At 37.8% G+C, this 20,316-nt stretch overlaps 1 protein-coding gene across 1 annotated transcript in view; it reads right to left on the reverse strand.

Moving 5' to 3' along the window:
• The window catches only part of St18 (ST18 C2H2C-type zinc finger transcription factor), a 110,434-nt gene extending 90,819 nt beyond the window's left edge, over positions 1–19,615 (reverse strand). The window contains exons 1-3 of the mRNA XM_029533387.1: positions 19,542–19,615; positions 3,558–3,612; positions 1,560–1,590 (exon numbers count right to left, since the gene is read on the reverse strand). Of these exons, the coding sequence (XP_029389247.1) occupies positions 1,560–1,590; positions 3,558–3,612 (86 nt within the window). The 5' untranslated portion in view covers positions 19,542–19,615. The remainder of the gene's footprint in view (positions 1–1,559; positions 1,591–3,557; positions 3,613–19,541) is intronic.
• Positions 19,616–20,316: the final 701 nt, after the last annotated feature.

A 20,316-nucleotide genomic window follows, 5' to 3' on the forward strand; every position in this document is an offset into this window, starting at 1 on the left:
TCCATCCCATCATCAGCCACCAAACCCAGATACTAATGCACATGGCAGGAAGATTCTTCTGAAGGGACCCTGATATAGTGGCCTCTTGTGAGATTATGCCAGTGCCTGGCAAACACAGAAGTGGATGCTCACAGTCAGCTATTGGTTGGAACACAGGGTCCCCAATGGAGGAGATAGAGAAAGTACCCAAGGAGTTGTGGGGGGCTGCAACCCTCTAGGTGCAACAACAATATGAACTAACCAGTAACCCCTGAGCTCGAGTCTCTAGCTGCATATGTAGAAGAAGATGGCCTAATCGGCCATCATTGGTAAGAGAGGCCCCTTGGTCTTTTAAACTTTATGTGACCCAGCACAGAGGAAGGCCAGGGTTGGTTAGGGGAGCAGGGGCGGGCGTGGGTTATAGGGAACTTTCGGGATAGCATTTGAAATGTAAATAAAGAAAAAAAACAAAAGAAATGAGGCAGGCAATTTCATACTTTACATGTGATCAGTTCCATACTTTTAATGTGGCCCAAATGTATTTGCACATCATATATGCTGATCTTAATGCTTTAATTTAAAATTTTAAATTCTTAATGGTGATATCATTAACCCAGCCAAACATATAGATTTCCTGATAGCAATTTTTGCATAAAAACCACACCCAAATTCTAAATAAGCAAAGGAACTGATACTTAGCCAAGTTAACTCACTTAAAAGAAGTAGAAACTAAGAGCCTACATTTTAGGGAATGACCAAGCCCAGTACTTGGGATAAGTGGCATAATCTGTTAGTTTGTCTCTCTTTAGGGTAAATAGGTCAGACACTAAAACACTCTTTGTCAAACACTCCCCCTGAGACATACAGAGGTTTCTGAGTTCAGAAAGTCAGGCTAGTTCATCGACTGGGGGCTTAGTGGGTTTGCAAGGGCAATTGTGTTACTCAAGAAAAGTGTATCTTCAGGCTATGCTCCTTCTCACCAAAAGTCCTTTTCTTTTCTCTTTGTGCTTTACTTTTAAAGTTTATTCTTCAACAGTGATTCTGGCAAAGTAGAGCTAATGAACTTCTGCTTAACTCAGTAAGGTAGAATTTTCAAAATGCTGCCTTAGCTACAATACCTAACATAGAAATGAAAGGACATGCTTTAAAGAGGTCACATTATTGTCTATTGTGTAGGCTAAAATTGGAAGTCACTAGCTGATGGAATTACCTAATTATTTAAAACAAAAACTGGATAGCTTACAGTCAAGGCAATTCGATATTTGAGCACATGGACCAATAGTGCAAAATCCAGTCACACAAGGTATACAAGCATATAGGAAATAGGTGGCCAGTAAACAAAGGTAGGCAGTAGTTGACATTATACAAAAGTGGCTTTTTAATTAGAATATTAGATCAAATATTTTTCAGCCTCATTGTCAACCCTTCTCTGCTTCCCCGAGGGTTTGAAAGAGTCAAGTGAAGTTTCCCTTAGGCTTAGTCTTAATTCTGAAGCAAGGGTTCTGAGCTGGTGAAAACAACTTATTCTAAACTAATCAGACCAATCAATATTTGAAAGCATCACATAAGGGAGATCTTACCTTAGCTCTGGGATCAGAGAATCCATTGGAACTGTTCACAAAAAAAAGAAAAATGAAAGAAAGGAAAGAAGGAAGGATGGAAGGAAGAAAAAAAAAGAAAGAAAGTCTCAATTGAGTTTATTTTAAAAACTGTTTGACTGAAACTTTAACACTAGTGACTGGCTAGGACAGACTCCACTTGGCTTCTCACTGAATGGAATGAGTTTTCTTTCTCTCTGGGTTTTTGGAAATAAGAGGGCAGACAACATGGCCCCAAAACAGACTCATCCTAGATTTGATACACTGGGTAGTCTTAGCTCCTTATAGATTAGTAGGTTAGATTTTCCAGTGAACTGACATTAGACATAGTTTGTAAAACATTCAGAAAAAAGGAAACCTTTATTTTCTTTGGGATGAGAAACTATTCAAAGGACTACTAAAACTACTGCTTTTATTTATTTTAGTGGTGCTTATTTATATATGGAGTCATGGATTCTATGCAAACATGTACCTATGTGTTAGTCCACAGCCTTGTGTAGGCAGATTTAACGACAGTAAGAAGTTCTTAGAACTTCAGGCTTCACTGGTAAGCGCTTTAAGTTGATCCCAAACAGTTTCTACATATGGAAGACAGGAACAGGCTTCGGCACTGTTAGTATCAACAGCCTTTCAAAATAAGGGACTTTTTCAAAGAGCTTTGAATTTCTGCCTGAAACTCTGGGAACTAAAGGAATTTGTGTTGGTAAATACCTGCCTACACAAGGATAAGCAGCATATGGAGGGAGACAACAGGTGGTTTCCAAAATTACTCACGCTTCACAAGAAACAGTAGTACACTTCTAAAAGAACATGTTGGCTCTATTTAAGGCTATGTGTGCATTGCCAAAAAAAAAAAAATGAAGTCCAAAAATAATTGCAAATTAAAAGACCCGTGTCTTGAAATGGTGGTGAGTGGTGTGCTTTGAGACATCAAAATAAGAGACAGTCTAATCTCTAGAATTCTGCTATTTAGAACAAGAATGAACTCTTTCTAAATAATAAAATAGACTCTTAGTAAGCATATATCCCACTGAGAAGTTTGCTGCATAAAAATAAAAGCGCAAAAAAAATTATTTCAAATTTAAAGATACAGGATACGATTAATTCAGAAGTCATTTATACTAAAACTACCTAATAACAGTGGGTAAAGGTTCTGTTTCAGTAAAGTCCAAATTATAGACAGGATTACTTTACATTTGGGATGCAACAGTCAATTACAGCTGCACACATTTTAACTAAAACCTTTCATCTTTGACTAATAAAAAGCATTGGAACTCTGGATTTCAGTTAAATAGGAATTATCTACACTGACGACATTTGTAGATGCATAGCTATCAGATGTGTTGTATTTTCCTTGTCACTCTCAACTGTGAGTCCCAAACTCTTCCAGGAAGGTAGGGTACAGTGGCTCAGCTCTCCCCAGCCAGCATGAACACTGGAATGGAGTGTGAAGCACAGATCTCCAGAATGTTTTCAGAGCCATGGTGAAACTAGTTTTCCACTTAGAATTCAGGGTCACAAAATATACCTAATTATAATAAAAGTTATTTTCCTTGAGGGGTATAATTGCCAGTCAATCCTGTTTTCCAGCTGTTTAGATCATCAAGGGCCTGCTTATATTTCAATATTACATTACCATCTGTTGGTTACAAAAAAAGAGGGGTAGCCAACAAGTTGAACCTTCCAAACATTACTTTCTGGAGCTGCCTGAAACTCCCAGTAGGAACAGTGAAAAAAACAAATGTTATCATTTCACTTGAACTAGGTAGAGACTGGGACTATTAAGCCAGACAGTATAAACATAAAAATCAGCCTTGGTGACAAGCTGACTATCTGGTTTTTGTCCCAGTCACTAGAGATCATCATTCCTGCTACTCAATGGTTTCCTCACTTACTATTACACACAAGGGACAAGCATAAGCACGCCCATCTTTCATGGTGTGGTTGGTACAATGTCAGGAAGCCTGCTCATGAACTCACCTTCAGTTCCTTTTGAAAGAGTATGCAACGTTGTATCTTCAACCGCGGCATCCATCTGTAATATGAACACAAGTACTGAGATCATTACTTTAATATTGACCAGTCAATGAAAACATGTAATTAGAAATTCTGAAGGTCATTATGAAAATGTGCAGCCTTCCATGTTCCTGAATTTCCTTTTAGCTCTATGGGACCTGGCTGACAGTTCTTGAGTACCACTGTTGTAGAGACGTATCTACAGATGTTAGAAACCAGAGATGATAACAGTGAAAGGGCAGATGCCCTTGCCCACAAGTGTTTGCTAATGATTTGCATGCTTCTAGAATTTCAAAGACTGAAAGGGGGTTGTCATATCAGCAGTCCTGTGAGAGTGAGAAGATCTCCAAACACCAAGCCAAAAAATCCAGACTGACTGATTTCAAATGCCTCTACCCTTCTAGATGCTTTCTTGTAACTATTTCTAAGTTAGGAAAAACAATTGCCCATGTAAAAATGCAACCAAACAGCAAACCCTTGCAGTGCCCCTCCAAAATACCACTGAGAGTTTACTAGCAACAGCGAACTACGTTTTCTCTCTGAGTTCCAGAAAAACTACAGTCATGATATCACACAAATGTAGAAGAAACATAAAATCCAAGTGAGGTACATGAAAGTATCAATTCCTATCATTACTGAAGGTTTTAAAGGTAATTAAATTATCAGAGGAATACAGGCTTTCAAAGCCTTCAGTTTTCATATACTCTGACCCCATGGGCATCTATCCATTTTGCAAGAATCTGGTAATAACCTCTTAGTTTAATTCACTTCTGCACATTTTTAGAATTCTTAAATATAGACAAGGTACTTTGCTTGTGGAAAAAATAAGAGACAGGGAGCAGGAATGCTCCGTGGCTCCAGTCCTTAAATCCTGACGTGCACAGCGGCAGTGTGACTGCCATGGTAATGGAAGCTAGACTCCGCTCTCAGAGGCTAGGTTGTGATTGAAGGCACTGACCTGCCATGGACTTATAATAGGGGAGCAGGTGTGGCAATGATGGACTTTAATTTCCTTTAATAAACCTTTTATGTGCCACACTTTTACTGCCATTCGACGCTCTCCAAGGTCCTGCACATAATAGGTTCATTACTTTTGATTACTATAGTCTATTGAGACAAACAACTCCAGAACACACTATATATTATGTTCAGTTAAACCAATATAGACTATTTATCCATTGTGCATTTTTTCACCTGCAACACTACAGATGAAATTAACAACAGCTCTCGTAAGCTAAAACTATTAAACCCACCAGAACTCTTTTGTCATTGCTTCATAATAAGCACCACACCAATCATTGAACTGCGTTTAAAATTAGCAAACAAAAAGTGTTCATAGCTTTGGCTGAACAACAGCCACTTTAGTCTAAATAAAATGGTTCATTGTTGTAAATATTTTAAAAGTACACAATAAGAGAAAACAATAAACAGAGGTGATTTTTTTCCTGTTTATTTTCTTTCTTTTGAAGCCATATGAGTTTATGACAGATGCGACACTGCCTAGGATTAAAAGGGCTTGGTTTACTCAGGACGGCATGGACTGTGTTGTGAAATCCCCTCCTCCCAGGAGGGTCTCCACTGCATATAAAGTGGCTCAGTTCATGCAAACCAAGCTCTGTGTGCTACACAAATAACTAGATTAAGAGGGATCAGTAGCATGTGAGAGTTAAAATGATGAAACACATCACATATTTCTGAGGAAGCCACTCCCATGGGCCAGCATTCACATGGTGCAAGTCTATTATCCTGCAACACGGTGCTATTCACTTTCCCTAGTCATTCTGAAAAATGCCCCCAACATGAGGGAAGGGTGAATTCCGTGAGTGTCTTTACCAAATCTGAAAGACAGACTGCCAGGAGTTCCAGAGGCATACACAAAAGTTTCAGAACCGTATTAAAATGCAATCCTATTTATAGCAGCATTGAGAAGCCAGACATGGGTCTGTGCTGTAGCCACCTGACAAATTCATATCTTCAACAATGCCACCTGAAGGGGTGGGAATGCACAAAACTCCTTATTGATCTTGGAATCTCGCCTCATAGCTGTATTTTGTTGGGCCATTTTCTTTTCTTTTCTTTTCTTTTCTTTTCTTTTCTTTTCTTTTCTTTTCTTTTCTTTTCTTTTCTTTTCTTTTCTTTTTGTGTAACCTATATATCCTATGTAACTGTTAGTAAGTTTTGAGGATAAACTTGGGCCAATTCATAGGCATGCAATGGAACAAGTCTGTCAGTCTCACTGGACTTTTCTTCTCTACTCTGTTAATCAGTGGAAAGTTCAGTGTAAGTCACATGGGGGACAATAAATCAGAAACCTAAAATACATAAGCTCTGTTTTTTTTTTTTTGGATGGGAAAATTTTAAAATGTGAAATGTCTTTCTCTTTTCTTCCATTCTAATTCAAAATCAGATCTTATTGGATGATGGCACAACTCAGTAATAGGAAGCACTGTGAACACATGCGTGTACACACACACACACACACACACACACACACACACACACACACCAGGTCTTTGTTCTCTAGAGTTTTATGCATGAGAGCACGACCTTCTAAATGATATTCATTTGAATCACTCTATGTTTTTTTGATAAACTGCAAAGGAACATGGGTAGATTTTCTATAGACAAACCTCTTACTAAAGTGGATGTCTTGCTCTCATCATGTGCATTCAAGGTAAAAAGACCTCTGTCCTATTCATGGCTGAAGACATGGGGTAGGAGAATTTCCTACCCTTTCCAATTCCTCATGAATTATAAAGGAGGCAGACAACTGTTACATGTTTGATGCAAAATGATTTAAATAATATGTAATGCAATCTTGAAAATTACAGTTCTTAGAAATTTTTTTTTGTCTACTGGCAAGTGATGTGTGTTATCTTTTGGCTTAGTCATCACAATATTATTGAAAAGATTGCTATTAATACTGCAAACATTATGATATTTTTCAAAACAAATATATTTTTTAAGACCTGTCCTATGAATTTTGTAGAACTTTGTCTACTTCACTTCATTAATTATGCAGAAAAATAGAAGATATTTCTGAAATGCCTATAGCAGTTCTTCTAATTTGCCATTGTAATTGGTTTTGCTCTGAAACCACATTAATATGAATCACACATGGTAGCATATAACTTTAATCCCAGCACGTGAGGAGGCAGGTGGATCTTGTGAGTTTGAGGCCAGCCAGCCTAGTTTACATAGAAAGTTCTATGTCAGCGAGGGCCACACAGTGAGGCCCTATTTCAACAAACAAACAAACACAAACAAACAAACAAAAAACAATCTGGGAAGAGTTGTACCTCACATAAACCATGTGCAATATTACAGCAGAAAGAAAAAGGTACTTCATGTTCAGAATCTAACTTATAAAACAACGAGGGAAACATTTGAAAAAGGCTTCGTGATATATATGATCTTCTGGATAGATGAGCAAATGTAGGAACAAATGGCAAGTGTGAAAAACACGGATAAAATGAAGAATGTTAATAAACAACATTTTATAGAGGATATGAGTCAGAGGTAGAAATAAGCTGATACCCAATGAAGCATGAAAATCAATGAATTCTGTTTAGTTGACTGTTGAAAGATGCCATTTAGCATCTTTGCTTACTTACAGGCCTATACAGAGATGTATGAACAATATTCTAGGTACTGTACTTGACTATTTTTTATTGGAGTTTATTATATCACAGGCAAAAGGAAATAGACTTCTACCTCAAAACTCCAGCGCAGGAATCTGAGCCCTACTATGGAGTTGAAAACAAGTCCCAGGCTATCTTCTGAGAAAGAAGAAGAAGAAGAAGAAGAAGAAGAAGAAGAAGAAGAAGAAGAAGAAGAAGAAGAAGAAGAAGAAGAGGAGGAGGAGGAGGAGGAGGAGGAGGAGGAGGAGGAGGAGGACAAGGACGAGGACGAGGACGAGGAGGACGAGGAGGACGAGGAGGAGGACGAGGAGGACGACGACGATGATGAGGAGGAGGAGGGTGGAGGAGGAGAAGGACAGGGGAGGAGTGGGGGAGGAGGAGGAGGAGGGCATGAGAAGGAGGAGGAGGGGATGATGATGATGAGGGGATGATAAGGAGGAGGAGAGGAGGAGGGAGAAGAAGAAGAGGAGGAGGAGGAGTTCAAGGAACGTTGTAGTGAATTTACAAACTCAATTGCATTTGCCCTTCGCTTTTTCTTCAACAGAGATCTATGTAGAATCCTATACCAGATTCATAGAGTCTGGTTCTTTGTGGAAGAGCAGGTCATAACATGTGGAAAAGTCATTCTAATAACTTTGGTTTGAGGAAATTTTTGAAAACTCTTACATTGTGTCAATAGCCACCTTGAACAAGGACTTTTACGTTGAAGAAACTTCCCTATATATCCAATGTTCATTTCCCTTTTAAAGTTTTTGTTTTTTATTTCTATTTGTGTGTTTTGCTTATCAGGGAGTTGTTGCATGTGGATGAGTACACTTGCGTATGTGGAGTGTATGCACATATGTGGGCTTGAAGGCCTGAAGTCAACCTTGGGTGTCATTCCTCAGTAGCTTTCTATCTTACTTTCTGAGATAGCAACCCAGGGCTCTCAGATACAGACAGACTGGCAGACTCATGAGTTTTAGGGACCTTCTTGTCTCCATCTGTCTAGTACTAGGTTTACCAGTGCACACTGCTTTGCGTGGTCTTTTAAATGATTACTGGGATTAAACTCTTGTCCTCATACTTGTGCAAAAAGCATTTTTAACAATCAAGCTCTGTTTGAATTTCTTTTACTTCTTAACCAAGGCTCACTGTGTTTCTTTCCTGGCATGTCTAAAATTACAATATTTTACTATATTATATTATGGGTTATATTTCATTATTCTTATAACATGTCCTCTCTGATTTTTTTTTTTAATTTACAGTGGTACTAGGGATTGAACTCAAGGCCTTGCATTTGCCAGGCACATGTCTTTTTTCTTACCTATAGCCCCAGCTCACAACAGGTTCTTTTAATCCTGAGAAATTTGTTGCAAAATGGAGCGGCTGCTGTGCTGTGCAAGATGGTCCTTAGTTCTCTCCCTGAGATGCTGTGCATCCCTGGTGGATACATCCTTGTCAGAAGTGAAATTTAGAAAAATAAAAAAGAGAAACCTAGGAAACTAGGAAAGGCCTGGAACTCAAGAAAATGAAATGACTAGATGATTCCAATTTATCAGAATAAAATTTGTCTAGCTTGAGGACAAAGAGCTCAGTATTGATTGTCTTTTCTTTGAATGATGCTAGTCTGTTCTAAACGTACCTGTGGGTTACCATAAAATGGTGGCCTAGATGTAGACTTTATAGAAGGAAAGTGTGAAGAAATGAGTTGCTATATTAAATAAAGTGCTGACTTGTGATGAGAGATGCAAGGCTAGACTATTTGTCTATATTTCTCTATTTTTACCTTCTTTTTATTCTATAATTCTAATGCATTTATTGATTGCCCAGGACAAACGGAAAGCATGTTCAGTGTCATCGTTTTAGGAATGTAACAAAATTCTTTCTCATAGCATCCCATGGTGACATATGTATCAGTGTTTTTTTTTTTCTAATTCACACTTATTTAAGGCTTCCAATTCTTAATTGTAGTTCTTCATACCTGCATATGTATTATTGTATGATCTTTGATTCTATATAGAAGGCTGAGAAGTTGAACACCATGTCTAGTTTAGAGTTATGAGTGGTCTTTTCTCTCTTAGCCCTTTTTAATTCTCCAACCAACAGCAAACCTGCAGGGGGAGTACACTCACCTGCTGTCAGACAGTACAGTCTATTAGACTGGACTCTGGACAATAGTTCTATCCAAGGACGACATTAGTGTACACTACTCACAGGAGAAATAATCTGCAAAGGCAATTTTCTAGAATCCCAATGAATTTCAGCAGCAAGAGGAAATACTTTATAGTCAAGACTTTAGCTATATTGTCTTTCTGATTTCAAGCTGCCATTACTATTGTAGAGTCTACCCAGAAACTTCTACAACTGGCAATGTTGAATGTAAACCAAAGCCGTATGTTTGCATCCTTTTGCCACACATCTTTAGCAAATAGTTCTATTTTCCCCACAGATAACAAGTGTATGCCACAGATTTCTATCAGATGCTGTACCATGGCCTCAAAGTCACACTTTCGTGACATGGGGTGAGGGTGGTTGCACTACCAACTTCATGTTTTAGAGTTCTTGTGTATTTTTAAAATATGCCTCATTTAAATATAACTTAAGGTTGCTGCGCGTGGTGGTGCATGCCTTTAATCCCAGCACTCGGGAGGCAGAGGCAGGTGGATTTCTGAGTTCGAGGCCAGCCTGGTCTACAGAGTTAGTTCCAGGACAGTCAGGGCTATACAGAGAAACCCTGTCTCGAACACCCCCATATATATATATATATATATATATATATTATAAAAGGCCTTTGACATTTTCCCTTCCTCATATTTTGAGATTTATCTGTGGCAAAATAGGAAGTTTTAGAAAATATTTTCTTCATAAGACATATATTTTTTCAAGTAGACTTCGTCTCATAGACAATCAAATTTCTCACTTCTCAGTGTTTGTTGGAATGAGCCCTGTAAGTCATCTGGGATACTTATAAGATTCTATTTTTTGTTTGTTTGTTTGTTTTTCGAGACAGGGTTTCTCTATATAGTCCTGGCTGTCCTGGAACTCACTCTGTAGACCAGGCTGGCCTCAAACTCAGAAATTCGCCTGCCTCTGCCTCCCAAGTGCTGGGATTAAAGGCGTGCACCACCCCGCCCAGCTCAAGATTGTATTTTTAAAGTATCTTTAACCTAACTAGTTTTTAATACAAATAAAGCCACATTAGATTTTTACATCTTTTTAATCATGCACCATTCTGTAAGGGCAGATGACAGTAACCACATACAGAACAGTTTGCAGCCCTAGAGGATGTCAGTTGCTTAGCACTTTAAAACAGTAAGTTGAGTGTTGTACTGAAAAAGATCACCATTCTAAACTCAGCAGCAACAATGAAGTTCAAAGCAAACGCACAGAGGTGACCAGGAAAGCCTTGATATAAATTCTTTGATTAAATGAGTTTTCTTTCGATCTAATTTTTTTGTAAAACTGAGATCACACCACTCTTTCTGAAGTTGACCTGAATATGCCAACTGCTTGCTCTGACCCCTCAGAGTGACTCAATATTTTTGTTCAATTTAGTAGAAAATTTTGAAATTCATCCTAGTGAGAGAAAAAGTAAAAGAAAGCAAGAGTATCAAGCTGGACCAGAAAATTGCTTATTTAAAAGAACCTTAGTGAATGACAGAGGACATGTTGGCATCTTTTACCTATAATTTGGTTGGCCACATTATAAGCAGAATAAAATTGTTATATTACAAATTGTGTTATTATTAATAACTTTATGATTCATTTTTGTAGTATTAGGGATTGAAGCCAGAACCTTATGCATGGTAGGCAAGCACTTTACCCTTGAGCTAAATCCCTAGTCCTATTATGCCTATTATTACTTTTAGCCATCAAAAAAGAAAAAGTCAGGGCATGATTTTCATTGAGCCCTAGTAAAGGAGCTGCAAGAGACAGAATGTTCCCTTGTTACCTGAGCTGTTCTGAAAGGGCCAGCAGAAGTTGTTATTATTCCCATGTCTAGCGTTTTAATTCATTTTTCAAGGAAACAACCTGTTTTTCGTTTATTTTACCATCAATTAACTACACAAGGCTGCATCTTCTCTATTTGGTTCTAGGGTGGGGAAAAAAAAAAAAAAAAAAGACATTGAAAGCCGGTGTAGTGCAGTTAGCATCCTGGAGAGGGCCCTGCTATACCAATGCCATGTGCACACATGTCCATGGTTAAATGTATACAGTTGGGAGTTCTGACCTTTTAAGTCACAAACTTCCAACCTTCTTTGCAGGAGACTTTTGTTGCTGGCCTTTGACTTAGTGCAGGGTCCTGAAGCAGCGGCTTCTCACCCACACACGCCTGCTCCTTGCAAGCTTTGACCAGACAGGAGACAGATGCATTTTTTTAACTCAAGTCAGCAAGGGTGGCTGTGCAGAAGGAGCAGGTAGCAGATTCTCACACATTGCCCAAGTAGAAGAACGGAAAAGTCGTACCACAGCTAGGGAATTCTTATTCTGTGTTTGATTGTAACTTTAAAAAAAAATGTTTTTGGCCCATTCTGCTGTGCTCTTGATAGAGAGAGTTCTGGAGCTTTCCACCTGCTTAGTTCCCTTTGTTTGCCACACACCAACCTAAAACAAAAGATCCTGGAAGCAGTCATACTGGTGAACAAAGCTCTTTCTAAATCCTGAAAGTAATGGCTTTCTGTCTAATGCCCTATCGTGTTATGTATTTATTAGCAATACATTTTCCATTTATTTTCTCAAAGATTGCCAATAAAGAACAGAATCACATAAGGGAGTAGCTGTAAAGCCTCTGAGTTCCCTAATGTCAAACTCATTAGCATCCGAATAAGCACACAGCAGCACGTCATCTGCACAATCGCAATTTTTTACTACTTTTAATAGCGTTTCTCAAAGGGCTCATTTTCAACTTTCTTCAGTGGTTAGTTGGGTCTCCTGGGAGAAGGAGCTTCCTGACGCTCACAGCTTCTACTCTGTAGCCTCGCCGTTTGCTGTCAGATGCGTCAGCCCTCTGCCCTAACCCCATCTGCTGTGGCTTCCCTCCCTGGGGACTAGAATGGAGGCAGCACAGCTGAGATCTGCTTGAGAAGTGTGCAGAGGGTGCTGAGAAAAGATAAGTTTAGGAATAGGATTTGACACGCAAAGACCTAGGATATGGAAGGAAGCAGAGTGAAACAGAAATGGGAAGCGGGGCCTCTCCAGGTCTGTCTTGTGAGGTCTGAGGCTGTCACTAAAGTTCTTCCCAGCTCCTCTGTGGAAGCCCACCACAGTCAAACAGGAACCCAGGTTCTTCTTTTCGTACATATTCATGACACCTTTAAACCCCCACTTTTATTAAATGCCAATCCCTAGGTTTTCGAAATTATTATTTGTCACTCTTTAGTTGTTCTGAATGTTCCTTTAGAAAAAAACAAAACAACTTTTCCCCAACTTAAATGTCTATTAGCCTACGGGGAAGGCACATTCTTAAGACATTACTCTCAGATCTGGAGGCTTTCACCAAGGACCAAGGGCTTCCAGCAGTACTACTTCCACTTGCTAGCATACAGTCACTTTCATGGAAGTCCCCACTTTTCTGAAAGAGAAACCTTAAAAGATGAAATTACATGGCAACCATGGTATGGCAGGTTATCAGCCCACACAGTGTCTTTCTAATTAATGACTTAGATGTTCAAATATCTTAGCTACATGAAGTCATTGGCAAATACTCCATTTGCTGACTTCCCTTCTTTAAAACAATTAGAGGATGTCAGGCCTTAATAACTGTTTCATAGACGACTACCTGCTTCTGCAAACCTATGTTACAGTATGGTGACTATGTTACATTATTTAAAAGAAAAGAAATGTACAACATTTGAGATGGTATTTTGTTCTTATAGATGAATGGACCAAGAGTTATGATCTATACATCAACTCTGTCCCCGAAATAGAAAATCATAGGCATAGTTTATTAAATATCCCAAACTAAATGTAAGGTAAAAAGTTTGACAAAGGGGCAAATGATTTTCTCAAGCAATGTATGTACTATGCACAACTTCCAGTTTAGTGTGAACTCAATGCCATTTGCCAATGTGTTGCAACTGGCATGGTCTCACCATCACTATCCATGTGGTATAACATTAAGTCACCAACACAATCGATATGTTCTACCATGAGCTCACTACCACCACCAGTGAGGTATAGCATAAAAAAACCATCACTGACAATGTATTCTAATTACCATGACCTCACCACCACCATCAGTGTGGTACAAGAAACCTGAGCTCAGGATCACTGCCAATGTTCTTGTGGTGTTTGCCTATTAGTGAAAACAGCCTGCTCTGTCTACTCAGGAAATGCAAGCCCAACAGTCCTCCGAGAAGTCTGGAAAGTTCAAATATAGCCTCCAATCATTCCAAAGTCTGGGAAGATTTATTACCTTAACACGTCCACATAAAAATACCAGCATATTTTCTTTTACATCACTGTTTCTGAGGTCCGTGCTAACAGCTTCTATCAGTTACACTGAACAATCCACAGTTCCAACTTTTAACAGCTTCTCAGGTTATTACTATTCTTTGGGATGGAAGTACAAGTTCTTAACAGTTCTAAATATCAAGGTATATTTTATATGAATCAATATAATGATTTAAGTTACGGCTAATATTTGTACAATGGTATACTATTATATCATACACATATAAATACTTGTATTGTTAATATCACAGAGTAGCATACTTGTGCATAATTAATAATATGTATATATAATGCTTACAGCTTCCTGAAAACACAAGGTGACTCTTCAGTTTCCATTTGCCATTTCACTTCTCATAGTTACTGTTAACATTTGTATTTATCTATTTCTTTAGTTCTAGTCAATAGCCTCAGTACAGTTTTTTTCCCATTATATCACACAATTCTCAATTTAGGAGATGATGCATCCAACTTTTGTGAGTCTATTGCCACATAGCAGCTATGTTGTTGAAAACACATTTCTTCTGCTGAACTCTCCAGGTTGGTATTGGACAATACACTTTGTTTTGGGGAAAATAATGAATGTAATATGAGTTTAATTGAAGATTTTTAGGCAAATAAAAGTACTTCTTGCTGTCCATAAGCTTTCCTTCACAAGCAGTTCACAGTCAGGTGTCTGATTAGAGCAGGAGTAGGAAAAGGAACATCTATGAGCCTGACACATTCCACACGGAAAAGCGATGACACAGTGAGATCACTTAGTTTAGAGCGGATGTTTCCAATTTTAAGTTACTGGATATTCAATTAGATTTTATATTATTTACCCAAACGCCTTTCATCATCTACTTTTAATATTTTATGCTTCTCTGACTTATCACTAAAAACCAAATATAATCCAAACTTCAATACAGTTGGTCATTTTAAAAGAATAAAGTAGTATTTATCAACTAATGTACTAATTACCATTGAGGGATTTAGTTGATTTTTAGAGGTCCAGCTTTTGAATCTCTATCCTATGGAACATTTCAAGAAATCTTCAGTACAAGGAGTTCGACAGCCACTTTGATTTGCTTGCAGTACAGATCATTTTTGCTTAGAGACTGAAGTCATGTAGAGGATGGAAATAACTGTGGCTTCCACTGTTCACAGACAAAGTGCTTATACTTATACTAGTAGGTATTCTAGTATTGATATATGTCCTTCCAGTCCCTTTAAAAATAACAATACCTTCTCCTTAAAGTCTGACACAATTCCAGTACCTTATATAAGACCTCTATTTCTCCCTCAAGATGATTTAACTTTTTACCTGATTTAAGCAACAAAATAGCCCTGAAAGATACTTTAAAGCCATGTGGTAATTAACATAACTGCATTTAGATGCCATTCATGACTGATAATTCCAACACCTTGTGGGAAAAAAAGTTGCATGCTGTAAACATTATAAACATATTCAAATAAGCTTAACACAATCTGCCATGCTTATTTCTGCCTAGATCATGGACCAGTGAAATGGTTAATGCAAATGGATTTATAATTTGCTTTGGGGGGCCAGTTTCTTCTCCTTATTTATTAGCCCAGCTGATGGGGCAGATTTGATGAGGCACTTCTGGAATAATTGAGTCATCACACAAAGAAGGCTGCTAGCATTCAGAGTGGTTTTATCAGCAGCAAGCAGGCCTGATTACCGACAATTACACTCTGATCCGGTGATGGAGGAGAAAGAGCCAACGAGTGGGAAATGTCCGTGTTTCTATCCAGGAATAATTTCTACATTCATTTTACATGCTAAGTGTTTCCTATCTCTGCATAATAAACTGTAAACAGGAATAGATGGCACAATGTCCCTTAATATTTCCTGGTAATGAAGACACAAATGTACAGTGAATGCTGATAAATATAGATGAAACATAAGCTATTCTCCCAGTCTGTATTGTTACCTTTAAAACAAATGCATTTTTGTGGTAAAAGCATAATCATAGCTAATGCAAAAAAATGACAGAAGATTGAAACTGTCCTTGTAACTACATAGAAACTTTGCAAAAGTCCTGTTAATCACAACTGCTTTAACTGAACTGAAGGTTCAGAGTCTAGAAACCCTATCACCCTGTCTCAATCAGAAACTGAAAAACTCCTTGGGTTAGCTGCAGCAGAGGACAGCATGACAGTGACCTCCAGTCACACTCAGAGAAAACAATGGTGGCATTACTGAGGACACCTTCACCCGTATGGGCTTCAAGTTCCCTTCTGTAAGGCATGCCATCATGACACACCTGACTGTGAATAATAAAGTTGCCTATGGCCCCCCTGATTCGCCATGAGCAGTGAACTGCTACCTTCCACAAGCAGCTTTTAACCAACTTGTTTATAGCATAGCTTATCAACAAAGTACCACAGACAAAAATGTATGTGACAGCTGCCTGGTAAGCCAGCCTTTCCTCTGACTCAGAACTGAGTCGGACATACCCAGAGTACAGGAAGGTTGATATTTCTTAATGTGCTGCCTTAGATTTGAGTGGAAACACTCTAATTTCTTATAATATCAAGAGTTTATTCTTTTAAAAAGCCAACGAGATGTGAACCATAAATAATGAACCTGCCTGGGTCTGTTTGCTTAATCTTTTCTTTAAAGCCCTTTCCTGGCTTCCAGAGAAATAAAGTTATTCTCTGTTCTCCAGTGGTAACTATGGAAACCATGTTTTATTACACTAAGCACTTCACTTCAAAGCTTGTGTTACAACTAAATATGCTATTTTGAGTAAATCTATACTAAACATCCTTATAATGTCAAAACACTTTTAATGGAGTTCAAAGAACACTTGTTGATTAAAAACAAGGCATTTCATTATACAAAGGGAATTTTTATCTCTTTAGGCTATTTCATTATATATATTATATATATGGTTATACATTATTTTTTATATCCTTGGACATTTTCCACTTTCCTTACTACTTTCAAGACATTCTTCAGAATATTTTCAGCAAGTATGATATTTTTATTAATAGTAAGTATTTGCTTTTCATTAACATTTTTACAGTAGTCTTTAAGTATGAATTAAGATGAAAAACTATAGTCATTTGCCTTCATTTTCTGATGATGAAAATGGCATGGGAGAATCTACTGAAGTCTAAAAGGAAAATGGTATGATTCCTCGTTGTTGAGTATAATGAACTAGTGGACTTTGGAGAAATACTCCTTGGATTTTATTATCATTGTAAAGTAGAATCTTTAATATAGATTATTGTCACTTAAGTATTTTTCTCTTAAAATATACTACCAATGGTTCAATATATAGTTACTGGACAGCAATATACATATTGCCCCATAAGAAATAAATGATATTTAAGGTACAACTCTTGTCCCCAACAGTCAGTAATTCAAGGCTCCCAATGTGATGTGGAATGTCCTAAGAGAGAAGGGGAATCAGAGGATATGAGGGGAGCCCAGAAAAGTTCTAACTGATCTAAGTGATTCCTGAGACATTCAGAGAACCCAAAAGAAAATAAGAAAATGTTCTCAAAGATCCCAGAAAGAATGCCAGTGGTCAAACTGGTTCGGGCAATGGATTAAAGCTACATTTTTATACAGTTGCAAAAGGGTCAAAGACAGTAGATGGTTAAACTAACTAGCTGAAATTAAATGTCTTGAATTTGTTGATTTTATTTGTATCTTTCTAAGTAAGGACCTTCTTTCCTCAGGATAAGAACTGCAAAATCTGCCCCCAGTCCTGATTGACAGCATACCCAACATTCTTGTACTGGAAGAGAAGGTTGAGGGCCCGCCCATTCTGATGATGCCTTGCATTCTACTTACTCGTGACTTCCTGCTCTTACCTAGGCTGAGGTAGGCCCATGGAAGGAACCATGTGTCACCTAAGAACAATTTTATGGCTATGGTATGTGCTCAGTACATTACTGCTGAAGTAAGCCCCAAATAATCATTTTCAGATTCTTGGGACTATAGGTTGTCAATTGATTTACATAAATCCCAGTCACTCAGCATCTGGAATATTATAGGTTTGGTCATTTTGGTTGCTTTGTCAGCTACAGAAAATTGACAGGGTTTGCTCCCTTATTATGAGATAAGGCCTTGCTGTGTATCCCAGAAGACCTCAGATTCAGTTACTGAGATTAGAGTTCTGAACCACCATACCCAGCACTGTTTTCTTCTTATTCGTTAAAATGTTTCTCTGATGCAAAGAAGACACCTTGTGAGTTGTAATAGATCTATGCCAGAATTTTACCCAGCATCAACTTTTTACTTCATTTACATGAACATGACTTAACCTTAATTGGTTGTTTTGGGGAAATAGAAATCAAATCTGAAAAGAAATACATTTAGTCAGATTTTGGAAAAGGACATTTAGGGGAGCTGAGGACCCATTTCAGAGTCTGCTTTTACTCATTCAAAATTTGACCATTGGGTACCTATATTTTACTTTAAGTGAGATATGGCCATGTACTCAAAATTGAGCTTGATAATACAGAGAAAACAAAGAAACTAAGCACTTCAAGGAGGAAAGACAAAACATATCTAGTGATTTTACCAACAGTAAAAGGAAATAGAATTTAATAAGCAAATGTCTATCATCTTTACTGGAGTCTTATCAGGAACCATGCAGTGTCATAGACACTATACTGTTTAATATCCCTTCATCATAATGTACCTATGGTAAGTCCCTATTACCAATTTACACACAAAGACGGGGCAGTCCAGTACGATCACTACCAGCTTCTTTATCGCACAGTTGACAACTTGTTGACATAGCAGCCTCTGCTTTTTTTATGGTTGCTAAGCTTCTGGAACAGAGACCCAGGCTACTGCCCTGATAGTCTGTTATTCTTACCCTAGCTCATGTTCACTTAAGCTCACTGAAAAAGTTAATAAAAAATTCATTTCTTTGTTTTTTCAGTGAGACAATTACTATATTTAAAGAAATATGATATGTTGAATTTTTGAGGAGACGTGTTAGAAAATGGAAGAAGTCGCTGTGTAACAATAATTATCATGTATATCCCAAAATAAATAATCGTACAGTATCAATTTTGGTCTCCCAAGAATTTGTTTCATTCAGAAATAAAATAGTCTTCTGAGGATTATAGTCTTTATATTACTAGCTGTAAAATGTATCCTGCCTATTGGTTGGTTTTCTCTATTTGTATTATTTCTTTAACAAATATTAATAAGCTTAATAGCTTTAAAGAAAGACCTGTTATTATTCTATAGTTGTGGAAGCCCTGGGGTCTTTTTATGGTCTTATCAGTGCGAAACCAAGTCAGGTTATGCTGTAAGGGATTATCAATTTCTTCACCAAGCTAGCTTGATTAAGTTCAGTTCCTTATTCTTGACAACATGGAGCTGCAAGATGACAATGAAAGTCATTCCCGCCTCTAGAGGTTGATGTGTTCCGTAACTATGCCCCCTTCATCTTCAAAGCTGGCAATGTGGTTTGATTGAACATTATCCAACTACAACTCCCTGAGTAATTCTACGGCCTTTTCCATAAGAACCATGGGTAGTCAACCCTTCTTTTATATTCCAGGATATTCTTCCTATCTCAAAGTTCTTAACTGACTCATATTCACTTTGTTATGCAGGGAAACACGTTCGTCAATTTCAGGAACTTCTTTGGAAGGGAGGCAATTGTCCTATAAGCCACAATTCCTAGTCACCTATGAATTCTTAATATTTTAATACAAGTGCACCTCATTATCATACATGTGATGCCACAAATCTTGGTACCAATGTTAATAAATACCAACATATTTATTGGTTCTCTAAAATCAACTTTCTTAACTTCTCATATATTTTGGAAGGGCACAGAAATTGGGGATGCATTTTGGAGGGGAATTTTAATTTTAAATAAGCATCACTTACCTTCCCTAGCAGCTATTGAACTTGAACAGAAGAGATGTCATTGCTACAGAAGGGGCATGCATCATCAGAGAAGACATGGAAAGAAGAAAGGAGAAAAGTTAGTTAATTAGCAATTATCTATCATTTATTTATTGCATAAAACAATCCTTTAGAGCAAAGAACAGTGGCTCTCTACCTGTGGGTTTGCTCTTTTGGCAAACCCCTATCTCCAAAAATATTTACATTACAAATTAAATAACAGGAGCAAAATTACAGTTATAAAATAGCAATGAAAATAATTTTATGGTGGGGGGGTCACTTCATCATGAGGAACTGTATAAGGGTTGCAGCAGTAGAAAGGTTGAGAAACACTGCTTTGGGATAATATGAGAACTGAGTATCAGAATATGGGTCTGGCTAGTATCACATTCAATAACCAGACACATTATTTTAAAGACTATCCTACACCAAGAAAAACAGGTGCCCACTATTAAGAGAAAACATTGTTTATATTTGAGACCTTTGTACATAAGTACTTTTGAGAACCTTTCCTAGGAGCACACCTGAAAGGGGAAATGAATTATCAACGATAGTCTTTAAAAAAAGAATCAGTGGTTTAACACTAATTTCTAATCAGATCTTACAGAAAGGAACAGCCCGCATGGCAGCTGTACTTTTCCCAGGGTTAATTACCTTTCACTGCTCTCTACTAATGAGTCAGCTGTTCCTGCCACCACACACTACCCTGGTTCATCTGGAGCTGGAGCTGTGGACAAACACAGGAGTGACAGACCTA

Source organism: Mus pahari, chromosome 22, assembly GCF_900095145.1.
Source record: "Mus pahari chromosome 22, PAHARI_EIJ_v1.1, whole genome shotgun sequence".
NCBI lineage: Eukaryota > Metazoa > Chordata > Mammalia > Rodentia > Muridae > Mus > Mus pahari.